The sequence below is a fragment of the Moesziomyces antarcticus genome (genome assembly GCF_000747765.1).
Source record: "Moesziomyces antarcticus DNA, scaffold: scaffold_v10003, strain JCM 10317, whole genome shotgun sequence".
Lineage (NCBI taxonomy): Eukaryota > Fungi > Basidiomycota > Ustilaginomycetes > Ustilaginales > Ustilaginaceae > Moesziomyces > Moesziomyces antarcticus.
The window spans coordinates 451,488-465,138 of record NW_014639007.1 but is presented as its reverse complement, the minus strand read 5'-3'; the positions used below and the strand labels follow the sequence as shown (position 1 = coordinate 465,138).

At 59.5% G+C, this 13,651-nt stretch overlaps 8 protein-coding genes across 8 annotated transcripts; 4 read left to right on the top strand and 4 right to left on the bottom strand.

Annotated features, from left to right (window-relative positions):
* Positions 1-272: 272 nt before the first annotated feature.
* Positions 273-1,300, top strand: PAN0_003d1632 (enoyl-CoA hydratase; the record flags this gene model as incomplete). Its single annotated transcript, XM_014802591.1, has 2 exons — positions 273-1,115; positions 1,217-1,300. The coding sequence occupies 2 exons, from the start codon at positions 273-275 to the stop codon at positions 1,298-1,300; spliced, it is 927 nt and encodes a 308-aa protein (XP_014658077.1).
* A 112-nt stretch (positions 1,301-1,412) lies between these two features.
* On the bottom strand, positions 1,413-3,500 carry PAN0_003c1631 (galactose oxidase; the record flags this gene model as incomplete). The annotated part of the gene is made up of 1 exon (XM_014802590.1): positions 1,413-3,500. The coding sequence occupies one exon, from the start codon at positions 3,498-3,500 to the stop codon at positions 1,413-1,415; it is 2,088 nt and encodes a 695-aa protein (XP_014658076.1).
* A 273-nt stretch (positions 3,501-3,773) lies between these two features.
* Positions 3,774-4,865, bottom strand: PAN0_003c1630 (glycosyl hydrolase; the record flags this gene model as incomplete). Its single annotated transcript, XM_014802589.1, has 1 exon — positions 3,774-4,865. One exon carries the CDS (start codon positions 4,863-4,865, stop codon positions 3,774-3,776), a length of 1,092 nt encoding a protein of 363 aa, XP_014658075.1.
* Positions 4,866-5,669: 804 nt separating this feature from the next.
* PAN0_003d1629 (uncharacterized protein) lies at positions 5,670-7,151 on the top strand (the record flags this gene model as incomplete). The annotated part of the gene is made up of 1 exon (XM_014802588.1): positions 5,670-7,151. One exon carries the CDS (start codon positions 5,670-5,672, stop codon positions 7,149-7,151), a length of 1,482 nt encoding a protein of 493 aa, XP_014658074.1.
* A 447-nt stretch (positions 7,152-7,598) lies between these two features.
* PAN0_003c1628 (WD40 repeat-like protein) lies at positions 7,599-9,395 on the bottom strand (the record flags this gene model as incomplete). The annotated part of the gene is made up of 5 exons (XM_014802587.1): positions 7,599-7,658; positions 7,728-8,208; positions 8,278-8,363; positions 8,440-9,318; positions 9,393-9,395. 5 exons carry the CDS (start codon positions 9,393-9,395, stop codon positions 7,599-7,601), a joined length of 1,509 nt encoding a protein of 502 aa, XP_014658073.1.
* Positions 9,396-9,838: 443 nt separating this feature from the next.
* Positions 9,839-10,654, top strand: PAN0_003d1627 (DNA-directed RNA polymerase III subunit RPC9; the record flags this gene model as incomplete). Its single annotated transcript, XM_014802586.1, has 1 exon — positions 9,839-10,654. The coding sequence occupies one exon, from the start codon at positions 9,839-9,841 to the stop codon at positions 10,652-10,654; it is 816 nt and encodes a 271-aa protein (XP_014658072.1).
* A 96-nt stretch (positions 10,655-10,750) lies between these two features.
* On the bottom strand, positions 10,751-11,451 carry PAN0_003c1626 (uncharacterized protein; the record flags this gene model as incomplete). The annotated part of the gene is made up of 5 exons (XM_014802585.1): positions 10,751-10,774; positions 10,856-11,035; positions 11,103-11,182; positions 11,268-11,365; positions 11,438-11,451. The coding sequence occupies 5 exons, from the start codon at positions 11,449-11,451 to the stop codon at positions 10,751-10,753; spliced, it is 396 nt and encodes a 131-aa protein (XP_014658071.1).
* A 357-nt stretch (positions 11,452-11,808) lies between these two features.
* PAN0_003d1625 (uncharacterized protein) lies at positions 11,809-13,446 on the top strand (the record flags this gene model as incomplete). Its single annotated transcript, XM_014802584.1, has 3 exons — positions 11,809-11,953; positions 12,034-12,135; positions 12,212-13,446. The coding sequence occupies 3 exons, from the start codon at positions 11,809-11,811 to the stop codon at positions 13,444-13,446; spliced, it is 1,482 nt and encodes a 493-aa protein (XP_014658070.1).
* Positions 13,447-13,651: the final 205 nt, after the last annotated feature.

Below are 13,651 nucleotides of genomic sequence, written 5' to 3'. Positions count from 1 at the left end.
GTGGCGACACATCAAGAGCGAGGCTTAAATACGAGCGGAGCGAAGAGCCAATTTTGTTAGAGCCGCGCAAAGTGTCGCCGGTTTTTTTTTTTTTTTTTGGCGAGCGCCAAATCGGCTATTCTAAGCCCGGCTTCAAACTCACCGTTCTTCCGGCAATCCAGTTGCTCGGACCGCAACCATAAAAAAGCGCTTTCCCCCGCACTCCTTACCCCACACTTGCAACGTCCCTCCCAACCATCTCGGCTCTCTACAATTCTAGATCGATATCAACCATGACTTCCAAGTTCACGTCTCCCCCTTCGGTTCGTGCGGACTCCAGCCCGGTGGCGCTGTCGTTCCCGGACAACTGCGATGGTCGCGTGGCAGTGATCTCGCTCAATGCGCCCGACAAACTCAACGCGCTCGGCTGGGCGGGGTACAAGATGATCACGCGCTGTCTCGAGTGGATTGCGCAGCAGCCTGAGCTGGTGGTCACCATCGTCACGGGCAAGGGCCGCTACTTCTCCGCCGGCGCCGATGTCAAGGACCCCTCTCGCACCCTCCCTCCGGAAGTAGAAAAGGCCGACCCCAACACCGAAGAGGGCAAGGCGGTGATTGGCGAGTTTTATGCGAACCGAGCCAATGCAGGACAGGGAAGGCTGGCGTCGGCGTTAAGGTCGCATCCAAAGGTGCTGATCGGTGCGATGAATGGACCGGCCGTCGGACTGTCCGCTGCGATCCTGGGACACTGCGATTTGGTGTACGCCTACGACGACTTTTTCTTCTTCACGCCCTTCATGTCGCTCTCGCTCGTCGCCGAGGGTCTGACATCGGTGACGTTTGTGCAGAAGATGGGCCTCGGAAGGGCAACAGAGGCGCTACTCGAGGGACGGAAGATGCTAGCACCCGAACTCAAAGAGGCCGGGTTCATCACCAGACTCTACACCAAACCCGCCGGCTTCGACGGTAAGGACAAGCTGGCCACCCCGCCGATTTTGGACGATGTGCTGGCCAACGTGAGGGAGAAGATGCTGCCGCCCAACGCAAGCCCCTTCTCCATCCTCTACACCAAAAAGCTCCTCAGCGACGCCGCGTACAACTACCAGGGTGTCGACGCCGCCAACAATGCCGAGCTTGTAAGTTTCCCCGGCCCCGCCGATTCCCGCAATCCTGCTTGGCATCGCCGTATTCGACACGCGATACTGACGACTGTTTTGTTTGCCTTGTTGGGTTTTAGAAAGGCGCCGAGATCGTGTTTGCCTCCGGTGCGCCCCAGAAGCGCTTTGAGCGCATCGCCGGCGGTGCCAGGCACAAGCTGTAACCCCCTCGTCCTCTCCTCAGTTGTCGCTCCTGATCCAGAAAAATTCACATTGTGCAAGGTCACTCTCGAGTGTGTGTTTGTGTAATGTCAATTGCATTGGGGGTGGGGGGAATCAGCGACGATTGCGCGAGTCTACGCCGGTGCTGCCAGCGCCGATGCCGCCGACCTTGTTGACGGCCGCCTCGTTCTCGTCGAGCCCAGCTTCGGCCCTGATGCGCTCGATCTCGTCGAGGATGGGTTTGTACTCCTGGTACTGCTGATCGGCGAGCGCAAAGCCGCGCTTGCGCATCTCCTTGCCGCGCAGCTTCGGATCGGCTTCCATGGCGACGGCCGCCCAGTGCGGCTTGGTACGCTCGTAGAACGCACGCAGCTTCTCGCCCGGTTGCGGCGTCGACATGACTTCCTGCTCCGTCCGCGCAGAGTCGGCTGCCACACCCATAAACGCCTGCGCTTTGGCGCGCAGTGCTTCGCGCTCAGCCGCGCTAAGTCGTGCGTGCCGCGCAGCCTCGTCGTCCGAGTCGGCCTCGTCGAACTCAAAGCCCTCGGGAATCTCGTCACCCTCTTCACCCTCGGAATCGGACTCGCTAGACTCCGAGTCAGAGTCGGAGCCAGAGTCAGAGTCGTCCTCGGACTCGGATTCGGCCCAGTCGAGCGCATCGATGGGGCAGTCCTTGAGACACGTGAAGCGCTCGAGCTTAGTCAAGTCGAGTGTGTAAAAGTCGTCGAGAGTGTATTCGCGGTTGCCCGCCTCGAAGATGCCGCCGTAGACGTAGAGCGTGTTGCGCTGTACGGCCAGCATCACGTTGTACCGCTCCAGCGGGATCGTCTTGAGCGGATCGTCGGGGTCGTCATCGTCGTCCTCATCGGCGCCATTGGCGGCCGACACTTGGTTCTGCATTCGCAGTTTCTCGGTCGACTCGGCAAGATTCTCATCGTCGTCACGATCCGAGTCGCCGTCGTCATCCGAGTCTTCATCCCTTCGTTGTTGTTGTTGCTGCTGCTGCTGCTGCTGCTGTTGCTTCTTCTTGCGCCGACCTCCGCCGGCCTTCTTCTTGCGCTTGAGATTGAGACTGATCCAACGACCGGTACCTGGTAGTTGGTAGCCGTAAAGGTCTTTGTGGAAGGTGCTCTCCATGGTCTCTTCGTCCGCCTCGGTATCTGTCACGCCACCAAAGAGGATGCCCATGCTCTTGGACTGCCAGAGCGCCATGGTGCATCCGCTTCGCACCGGATTGGGTGCATATCCCACCTTGCGGCGCTTGACCCAGTCGAGCTTTGTAAGATCTTCGTCCATCTTGAGGAACCACGTATCCTCGAGCGCTACTCCCTGGGTGCGCTGACCCTTGACGTACTTTTTGCAGTATCCGCCGTGCAGAACGATGCCTTCTGGGCAGGAGAGCAGGCTGAAGCCAGATCGCGGTGGGGGCCGGCGTAGATCGTTCTGCTTGATCTCTGTCCACTTGAATGTATTCTGGGTGTCGAAGATCCAGAGGTCGTTGAGGTACTGTGTCTTTACGCCCGTGTCGATGAAGCCGCCAAAGAGGACGAGGTAGTGTTTCCAGAAGGTCATGCGGTGGCCACTGCGCGCCGAGGGTCGAAGCTTGGTGTCGATGCGCTCCCAGGCTTTGGTCTCGATGCTGAATGCCCAGAGATCGCGGTAGTGGTGGAAGGCGTTTTGGCGTGCGCCTGAGAATTCGCCGCCAAAGAGCCAGAGCATGCCGCCTTGGGCAGCAGTGGCAGCGACCTGGTGCGCAGATCTTGGGCCGGGCTGAGTTTTGGAAGCGTAGGTTCGCCACTCGTTCTTGTCAGGGATGTAGCGGTACATGTCCTGGTAAAACGAGACGCGCTCGCCGTTGAAGTACTCGCCTCCGAAGAGGTACAGATCGTTTCCTAGCGGGCATGGGGTGAAGGTGGCATTGGCTCGACGGGAGGGTGGCCCACCGACTTTTTCGTCGGAGACTACATGCTCTTGCTCCCACTGCTCGCGGTAGCGCGCGAGGAGCGCATCGAGATCCTCTTCATCGTCTTCGACCGCAGCGCCCTTCTTGCCAGGCTGCTGCTTGGACGAGGAGGAGGATGTGTTGGTCTTTTGCTTGGCGGCTTGCTTGGTGAGCTTGCGCGTGGCCTGCTTCTCGGCCTTTTCCTTCTTGGCGGCTTTGGCGGCCGCTTTTCCGGCAGATGGCTTGCCCTTCTTGCCCATCCTGAATGCCAAGTACGCGGAGGACGAAGATGTGTACGAGTCGAGTGGGCAAGAATGATGTGGGTGGGGAGAAAAAAAAGGGATGATGAAAAATTGCCCGAAAGCCGAAGCGGTCGAGCTGATTGCGGGTGTGGAGGCCGAAGCTCGCCAAACGCGTGCCGAACCCACTTTCATGTCGGGATCAGCCTGTCAAGCAAGCAAACACTCGGGTGGGGCTCTACATTGTATGCAGGCAGGCCCAAGATTCTGTAATGCGTTGCCGAGGCGGCTAATCTACATGGTTGCAGCAGTGGGCGCTAGAGTGAGGTATATCGAGACGACGATGGCGCTGAGGGCCGGGAGGAGGAGCGCCTCTGCGCCAAGCCGGTTGGCGGTCGAGGCGGCGTTGGGTGCGGTGCTAGACGTGGCTGCAGGGGATGAGGATGTTGATGTGGTGGTACTCGTGCCGGTGCTGGTATTGGCTGTACTCGTGGAGGATGCAAGCACCCATGCGATTCCGCCGGCGACGTGGCCGCGGAAGAGATCTTGTGCCCATGTGGAGTTGTCGTGGCCCAAACTGGTGAACCACGAGCGACCCGGCCCGCCCGAGACTTGAATGTCGGCACCTCCTCCGCCCTGCACGCTAGGATCGGTGGCAGCGTTGGTATCGAGGAGAGCGCCCTGCCTCCACCAGGCGAGAGGATGTGGGGCTGGGCCATTGGTCCCATTGCGGAATCCCTGCGGGTTTATGCCGCCGTCCTGGTAGGCGGAAGCATTGGAGACGAGGATGTTGGCGGGCGAAGGCAGCTGTCTGGGGTCGGAGCGGAAGTTGTACATCTCCTCGTAGATGGTGAATCCGTCCTGCGGCCACCTGGAGGTGGAAGGATGGGAAGCATCGGTGGCGCGGACGGTGACGTTTTGGATCTGCGGGTGGTAGTCGAAGAAGGCGCCGACGAGGCGACCGTAGAAGGGAGCGCCGAAGAGAGTTGCTGCAGCCGAATGGATGCCAAAGTAATTGCCGCCTTGCTGAACGTAGCGCGCCAAGTTGCGCAGACCTCGGTCGTCGAGCACGGTACCTACGCCGGGCGGGTCGACGTCGGTGGTGCTAAGGAAGCCGATCGCATGGAACTGGGCGAGGAAGGTGTAGTTGTGGAACTGGGTCTCGTCCTCCGAGTTGACGGTGGTCCATCGCATGTTAGCTATGGAGGGGTCGATGGCGGAGGAGGGGAGGGCGAGCGAGCCGTCGCCGAGCGCGGTGATGGTGCGGATGCCAGTGGGGATCGAGTCGTGGCGGAAACCAGCGGTCTTTGTGTAGAGCAGGATCTGATGCTGCTGCGCGTTGGCCAGCGTACACAGCGCAAGGAGCGCCAGGCCGAAAGCGATCATACCGGGCGATGGAGATGGATGGCGATGGTGATCGCCTCGGCCAGTGTGAGTAGTGAGCGCGTCTTTGAGCAGCTGCCACTGCCCGACTCGGCTAGAACGGGCAGCTCGAGCAGCACCGCCAAGCCTTGTCTCGACCAACTAACTCGCTCGCTCACTCAGGCTCAGTCACAAAGCTTGGGCGGCGACCCCCAACGCAGGAGCGCTTCCGAGCTTCTTTGCATGCCGAGCTGAGCTGAGCCATCAGGCACACGACACTGCTTTCCTGTCACTCTGTCACTCTGGCCATTCGAGTCGCTGCTCCGAATGCATTGCAGTGATTGCTTCGGCACATCCGTCGGCTTGGCCGCTCCGTTCCATGCCAAGCCAAGGAGGCCTGCCTGAATCGGCGCGCCACACCCAAAGAATGCAGCATGTTAGACCGTGCTTTAGGACTGCCGTACGAGTGATGCATGGAATCGAGCGCGTTGGAAAAAATTTCGAATCGGCTGAATTTCTGAGATGCTGCGTCGGTTCGCGCCCGCGTTCGAGTGGAGTTTTTTTCTCTGCTGCTCCTCTTTTTTTTTTTCTCTCTGCTCGAGTTGAGCCGGGACACGGAGGTGGGTTTTGGGTGCTGCACTTTCGCTTTCCACGCTCTCTCTCTCTCTAACGCCGCAGCTCGTTCGAGGTTCGAGGTCGGAAACCCTGCATCGCCTCGCCTTCAATCTCCATCTCAACACCATCATCGTATCGACACACTGCACCTTCATCTCATAGGCCCTCCTGCTGCATACGCACCTCTGTCCTCTGCCGGGCGTCGCACTCGCCATGACCCCTCGAGACCCTGTATACCCAGCTTCCAACTCGGCCCTGGACGACTTTCCGGTCCACGCATACACCAACTCGCACTCCCACGCCTCCGCCTCCGCATCGCCTCACGTCATGCAGTCCTACTCGCATCTCTACGAACCCATCAACCACTCCTCCGCCTCCACCTCGCCCCATCCTTCCTCACCCGGTGGCATCAACATCCCTTACGCCGGCTCGCCTTCCTCCACCTCCATCCCGCACAACCTCTCCTCCTTTGGCGCATTCTACATCCAACATCCAGCAGCCACCACGCCCACCCAGCCCAACCATGCTTCCGGCAGCACCCATCATCACCACCACCACCTCGACTCCTACGCCAGCTCCGCCAACACCCCGCATCAGCACCTCTCGCCCAGCGCAGATCACCACTCCTCTTCCAGCGCTTCCGTAGCCGCCTTCTCCAATAGCGGTCGTCTCAGCTGGGCAAACTCGCCCGCAGACTCCTACCACGGCGTGCCCTCCAACGCAACCACACACAGCAGCGGCGCAGAGAGCCACTCGAGCTTTGCCAACCACAAATATCCGTGGGACCTCAACTCGACATCCCTCCGCTCCGACGCTCCGCCGCACATTGGCTCGCCCTACTCGGCATCCGATCTGCTCCATCCCGCCACCGCCAGCGCCCTCGGCTTGGATGACGATTCGGGCTCCGGTGGAAACGTCCGTCCCCGCGCACGAAAGCGCACACGCGCCGAAGAAGAGCCGCGCTCCCGTCTCTCCTCGTCTAGCCGCAGCCGCACCCGTCCGCGCATCCCGAGCGCACTCTCCAACGCAAACAGCCCCGCAAGCGACTTCCACCACTCCATATCCTCCTACCACCCCGATCCCGAGGACACCGACATCACCGCATGGATCAACGCAGGCGACGCAGAAGACTTTGGCGCATCCCACGTCGGCGCCGCAGATCACTCGCGTCTCTGGTCCTCCTTCGGCCCAGGCATCACCACCGACGTCGGCCACGCCAGCCCTTACCATGGCTCCGCATCCGCATCCGCTCTGCCTGCCTCGCTCTCCAACTCGCGCGCACAGTCTGTCGTCGGCTCGGACGAGTTCGGCTACCCCGCCTCCTCGGCACTCCATGCAGGTCCCTCCAACCTCGGCCTCGTCTCGGTCCATGGCGATGTTCCGACAGCCGAGGCTCAGACCGAAGGCGCGGCGGACGAAGAGCCTGCCGAGGACGAACCGCTCTACGTCAACGCCAAGCAGTACCAGCGCATCCTCAAGAGGAGAGCCACGCGTGCGCGCATTGAGGAACAGAGGAAGAAGGAGTTCCTCGCACACATGCACGCGCGCGAAAAGGCGGGCAAGGAAGACGGCCTCGACGAAGAGGGCAAGAAGCCCTACCTGCATGAAAGCAGACACAGGCATGCGGTCAGGAGGCCCCGTGGGCCCGGTGGCAGGTTCTTGACAAAGGCCGAAATGGCTGCCGCTGCCACCTAGCCCACGAGCCCCCTTGTCTATGCATCTGTACTTTATTGTGGCCCCCAGCAAATGCTGCTTACCGTTTCGAGCCGTCTTGGGCCATCGCTCAAGAGGCTGTTGTATTCTCTCATCCTTTTCATTCCCAAAAACCTAATCGAGTGCCACTCATACCCCGAATCAAACCATTGTCCAGCAGTGCTCAGCAGCGTGAGTGTACGCACGCCGAGATGATTCAACGAGCCAGTGCTGGGCCACTGTGATTGCGCTGCCGTGGCCGCACAACCAAACAGCGTCAGCGTCGTTCCGCCAACACACAAAAACACGTCTTGGTGTGCGAAACCAAAGCACGCGCGGTCGCAGATGTTGGTCAGAGACATGATCTCGGTCTTTGGGTGCAGGGTACAAATACAAAATGCTGCTGATGTTGCAAGGGAATGGTGGTGACTGGCGGCAGGGCAAAGTGAATCAGTCTCGCTGCGACAGAATCGCCTCCTTTCGAGCTGCTTTTGGCTTCTTCTCTCCGGCCTGCAGGAAATCAAAGATGGTCAGGTCAGCGCTGTGTACCAATTCGCTAGCACTGCGGGCCAAACTTACCTTGGAATGCTTCCTCCTGTTCTCCTCCTTGTTCTTTCTTGCGTCGATCATGGTGGTCTTGAGTCGCTGCGCCTGCTTGATCGCCTTGGGCACGTGTCGCTGTTTCTCGATCTTGCTCACCTCGCCCACGCCGCTCCACTTCTTGCGCAGGCTCTCGGAATACTCCCTGCTGGCCATCTCCTTGCCGCTGAGCATGCCGAGCTTTTCGCTAGCGCGCGCCTTCCAGATGCGCAGGTTGCCGTCGTCGGAACCGCTGAGCACGAACCTGGCGTCCATAGAGAAGGAGGTGGAGAAGATGCGCTGCATGCGCTTGGTGTGGTAGACGTCGCGCGAGTGGTTGCCCTTGCCGTACTCCCAAATGCGCAACGTACGGTCATAGGAGCCGCTGACCAGCTCGGTACCGGTGGGAGAGAAGTCGACCGACATGACCGCCGCAACGTGGTCCTTGTAAACCTGTGTTGCCGAGTTGAGGTGACGCATGCTGCAAACAAGAAGAGGATGGATTAGGATCGAAGCTTTGTGGAGGCCGTGCAAGGAAAGGGCGACTTACTCGAATGTGTAGACATTGTGGTCTTCGCTCGCGACCGCGAACACGGTTGGCTCGGTAGGGTGCCATGCGATGTCGTTTGCGCGCATCTGTTTTCAAAGGCAAGGATGTCGGTAATCGTGTGAGTGAAGAGAAGCCTTGGCACTTGGTAGGCGGACAACTCACCTGCATGATCATCTTGGTGAGCGGCTTTCCGCTGCGCAGATCGTAGAGGACGATGCCGCGGTCGCTGCCTGCACTGGCCAGCACTTCGCGTTCGCTGAGGTTGAATCTGACGACGTTGATCGCGTCGGGACCCCAAGTCATGGAGAGCAGAGGGTCTGACGAGCCACCTCGTTCGAGGTCCCAGGTCTGGATGTTGGACGAGGCCGAGGCGAAGACGGCGCTGGTGGCGTGGTGGGTGAGCGAGTTGAATGCCGTCTTGCCGCTGTACACGGTGAGAGGTTCGCTGGGGGGTACATCCTTGTCGCGCGTGCTGAGAAGGCCACCCCTCCTGAGGCTGCCGCCGGTGGTCAATTCCATGTCGTCATTGTCATCGTCGTCGTCGTCTTCCATGGCGTTGAACGTGGCTTGCCCGAGACCATCGGGACGGGGATCCGCGTCCCAGACCTTGACCGTCCTGTCGGTGGAGCACGAGAGCATCCTGCGCCCGACCGACGAGTTGCCGGTGGGAGACATGAAGGTCAAGGGCGAGATGCAGATGGACTGGATGATACCCGAGTGTGCGCGCGGGTAGACGTAGATGGGCTTCTGACGTGCTAGATCCCATAGACGAATCTCTCCGTCGCCACTTCCCGATGCTACGACGTTGAGCCGGTTGGTGTCCTTTGCGATCGAGTAGATGCCGTCGATGTGACCCTCGAGCGCACCGACGAAGGGCTTGGCAAAGAGGCGGTCGAGCTTGGCGGCATTGACGGCCCGCGTGTACTCGCGTGGCTTGTCGAAGGGATGGAGCGCCGGATCGAGGTTGCGAGAGAGCGGGGCGGGATCGCCCTGACGAGCGGGGGCGTGCACGTCGAGAGACCTCGACAGAGCCTTGATTTTCTGTGGTGGCGAAGACGCGACATGGCTGGGTCAGTGGGCAGAACGCAGAAGTGGCTGTGCTTATTGGTACTTACCATGACGAGTAGCTGTCTGCGCAGTCGATGTCGGTCGCTGAGAGGGCCACCGATGGATGTAGGTGATGAGGAGGGGGAAGAGCTGAAGCGGGTCCGGCAACCTGGCTGGGTGGAGGCGCCTCTCTTTTTTCTCGAAATCAAAAATCCACCTTTTTTGGAAGGGGTCCAACGTGCCAAAAATTCTGGCCGAAGTGCGGCTGCCCAACTGCGGCTGCCCAACTGCTGCTGCAGCTTCGGCGCGGCCTTTTTGCGGAATTTTTTTGGAGAGATTGCTCGTGCTTATGTAAGCATCAGCTTCATCCGCTTTGACTTTCTTCTCGCTGGGCCTCTCTTCCTCGACTACGCCTTTGCCTTCTCCACCTTCACCAGCGTCCACAGCCTGGATGCGAACGGCAGCAACAGTCTAGGTCGCCTCTTCGTTGGCTTACACTGCATCGTCAGCCATCATGCGCATCCTCAAGGCGCGCTCGGCGCTGTTGAGCGACTTTGAGGTGCTGCATGTGCTCAAGGAGATGGAGAGCGAGCAAAAGGCGCGCGTCAAACCCTCTACGCAGACGCAGGAAGGCGAGCACAAGATCAAAGCAGAAGGCGACCAGCCCGCCCACGGCGAGGAAGACGACGTGTGGCTCTCCAACGTGCCCGAAAATCTGCGCACCATCCAGTACGAGACCATCTCGTCGCTCAGCCAGACGTCGCGCCCCTGCGCGCATCAGCAGGCCGAGGCCATCGCCGCATTCCTCGACGAGCTCAAGACGCGTGGCTACTCGATCAACGACTCTGAAGCCAAGCGCGGCGCCCTTGGCCTCAACCGCTCCGAGCGGCTCCAGATCGTCAACCACGCACCGCAGAGCGTCGTTGAGCTTCACACGCTCGTCGAGGAGCTCGAGGAACGCTTCCATCCACATCAGATCGAAGACCTCATCTCGCTCGTACAGACCTACCTGCCCTTCCGCTCCGATATCAATGCTCTCGCCGCCGAAGGAGCACAGGACGACCCGGATGCGATTGCAGCAGCGCACATGGACACGGACGCACACACCGCCGTCGGCCAGATCAGTCAGTTCACCGGTCAGGTGGCTGCAGGCGCCGATCTGGGCGATCCACAGGGTAGCGGACTAGCTCAGGTTCCCGAGCCGGATGAGGAAAGGCAGGTGGCCGATGTCGAGTACGAGGAAGACCCCGACGTCGAGATGGACGAAGACGATTTCGTCCACGAAGGTCTCGGCGGAGGAGGCGTAGAGGAAGCCGACCCAGACGATTAGCACGCAGCTCGAATCGTGTATTTGTACCTGCTTCCAGCCCAATGTGCATTCAAAAGATACCCCGAACGTAGTTGCTGGATTCGTGCGGTTGCGTCTCTACTCGTCGGTCATTTCTTCGCTCTGTCAAATCAACGAAAGGCCAAAGATGCGGTCAGCTGCGTCGGCTATGTGAATGCTGCGTCAGGCCCGCAGAAGTCTCACCTTGAACTCGGCGTCTTCGTCGTCGTGCTCAGCCGAAGCAGCCCCGGAATCGAGACCCGCTTGCTTGAGCGCCTCTTCCGACGTGTAGTCGAGCGGTGCGTTGCGTCGGCGCCCCGTGTAGACGATGTTCGAAGGGTCGATTTCGGCGAGCTCCTCTTCGTCCTCGATCAGTTCGGCAAGCTGAGCAAAGCAACAGTGCAAAGTCAGTAGACTTGGCCACATGCGCGTGTTATTCTGCTGCACTCACCTCGTCGTCGTCGATGTTGAAGTCCTCGTCTTCCTCTTCGTCGTCTTCGTCATCGTCATCGTCTTCCTCTTCGTCGTGGTCTAGAGCGTGTGCGAGAGTATCAAAGCAAAGCAGATCGTCAGTAGAGTTTTACAAGGCCGTCAACTGAGGTCGTCAGATGCTCACCTGGCTCCACAGCCCTCGCCTTGCCCTTGCCCTTGTCCACCGCGGTGGGCTGCTGGTGCTCGTCTTGGCCCTCTGCGGCAGCGGTGTTGGTGATGTTGCTGGAGAGGTAGCGAAACAAGAGTCAGCGCTGTCGTAAGATTGTGTAACAACATGTGTGGATGTAGACGCACTTGGTGTCGCTCATGCTGGCGTCTCGATGCTGGTTGGTGGTGAAGAGGATGGGGAGCCAGTCCAGGGTCCTCTTTTTCGAGCTGCTGCGCTTTCTTCTTTAGGACGCGTCGCGAGCCGGTTTCGACCAACACCCGAAAATGCTGGGCTCGAGGTGCCGAAATGAGCTCAGAAAATGTGGAGTGTTGGTCTCTCTCTGGCTCGCCTCGCAACTATCCTTTAGCCCACCAACTCGCTCCATCCTCTTCCACCACACCAGAGCCGGATCGGCCATGGAACCACACGATGCACTTCTTATTACCATCCACCACACCCTAAGCGGATCTCGTCATCACCATACGGCAAACATTGCTACACTCGCGTAGCTGGCGGTATGCTCGGTCTAGCCTCCCTCTCCGACAGCCATGTAGTTCAGCTGTACGAATGGGCCGAGAGCAGCCCTTCGGCAGTGCTCGCTTGCACCTGTCGACAGATAATCCGCTTGCCCACCATCCCGCACTTCTCGCATGCGCTTGGAGGTACGTCGTCCTTCTCATCCTCGGCGAGCACTGCCACAAAGAGCGCTCACCTCCCATTCTCACGTTCTCTCTTCGAGCAGGTCAGAATCTCTTCCTCCATCATCAAACACCAGGCCTGTTCGCCCATGTCTGCGGTATGATCGTCGGCGTCCAGCCCAAAGACGACCACGTCGCTTACGAGCGTAAGTCCCCGCATTGCTTCCCGCATTTCGCAGTCGTCCTCATTACTCACATCGCACTCTTTTCCACGTACTGCAGTTGACGATGGCACTGCCATCCTGCGCATCTTGGTGAACCGCAAATCGATTCAGCTCGACAAGACGTTACACCTTCCACCAGCGCCCGATCGACCCTCCGGTATTCCGGAATGCTACCGCATGCCGCCGCAACCAAAATCAAGTCGCTCCGGCTACGGTGATGCGTCCAGCTCCAGATCCTCGCTTTCGCCGCCCCAACCTCGATTCAACGTGGCAGACATCGTCACGTGCGTGGGCAGGATACAGATCGCCCGCAACGGCGATCGCTTCATCGTCGCAAAGAAACTGACCATTTCTCGAGACCTCAACGACGAGAGCCGACACCAAATCAAAGCGGTCGAGCTCGAAAACAACCTCTACCGCCAACCTTTCGACTGGAACAGAGTTCAAGCTGATACCAAAGCGTCCCTCACTACCCAGGCGACCAGAAACAGTCTGTTGAGGCCGTCTGCCAGGTCGCTCCTCACCGACGCGTCTTTGGAAGAAGGCGTGGATGTGCTGCCCTCGCTCGCATCACATCGCGACAAACATGAAGGCATCTCAGACACTCGTCTTACTCGAGACGAGGCACGAAAACTATTGGCGAGCGACACTCCCTCGTCGCCCATCGCATCCTCGTCAGCTGCTATCCCCGTCCGACCGCCCTCCTCCGGGACCACCCGTCGCAAGCTGCGCAGCCAGGCAAAAATTCCAGATCACAGCTTGACCGAGTCCTACTTCCAGCTGCAGCTCCAACACCACGTCGTTCAGCACTATCCGCACCGCCCATTCGCCCTTTCTGACCTCGGCGCCAGTGCAGATCTGGCGTCCTTGGCGCATCGTCTTGTCGATGCCCGCATGCAGTCGCGCAGCACCACCCGCCGCACACATGCAACCCACTCTGCTGCCCAGGCCAGCACCGAGCAGACAGCAGACAAGATCCGCCGTCTCTTCGAATGGGCCCTGCGCAAGATGATGCATGACGGCTTCATCGTCCTCAACGCCTCCACCGGGCCAAAGTCGTCTAGCAGCGGCGCGACCAACAGCGATTCCTACCGCCTGGTCACTCCAGAGTACCTGTCTGGCTTCCTGCGCGACATCATCGGCCCTGTTGGCAGTCAACCACCGCCTGATCACCATCATGTCCTGGCCAGACTGCGCTTCCTCGACGAACGATTCCGATTCCTCAATCCACCCGTCGTTCAGGACAGCATCGCCGTCTACCTCGATCGCTACGCACCAATCGTGCTCGATTAGCCCAATCACATCAAGAGTCGCACTGAAAGTGTTTGCCGCTCATGTTTATACAGGAGATGCCCAGTCTCATGTCGTGAAGGTATGCGTGCACGCGATCCAATGCTTGAGGTAGTTTCGAAGTGAGCCGATCGCCGCATTGAGAGTGGAATGACGAAAGAGGTACGATGCATGTCGATCGGCGCTCCCTTCTTCAGTTCTTCCACAA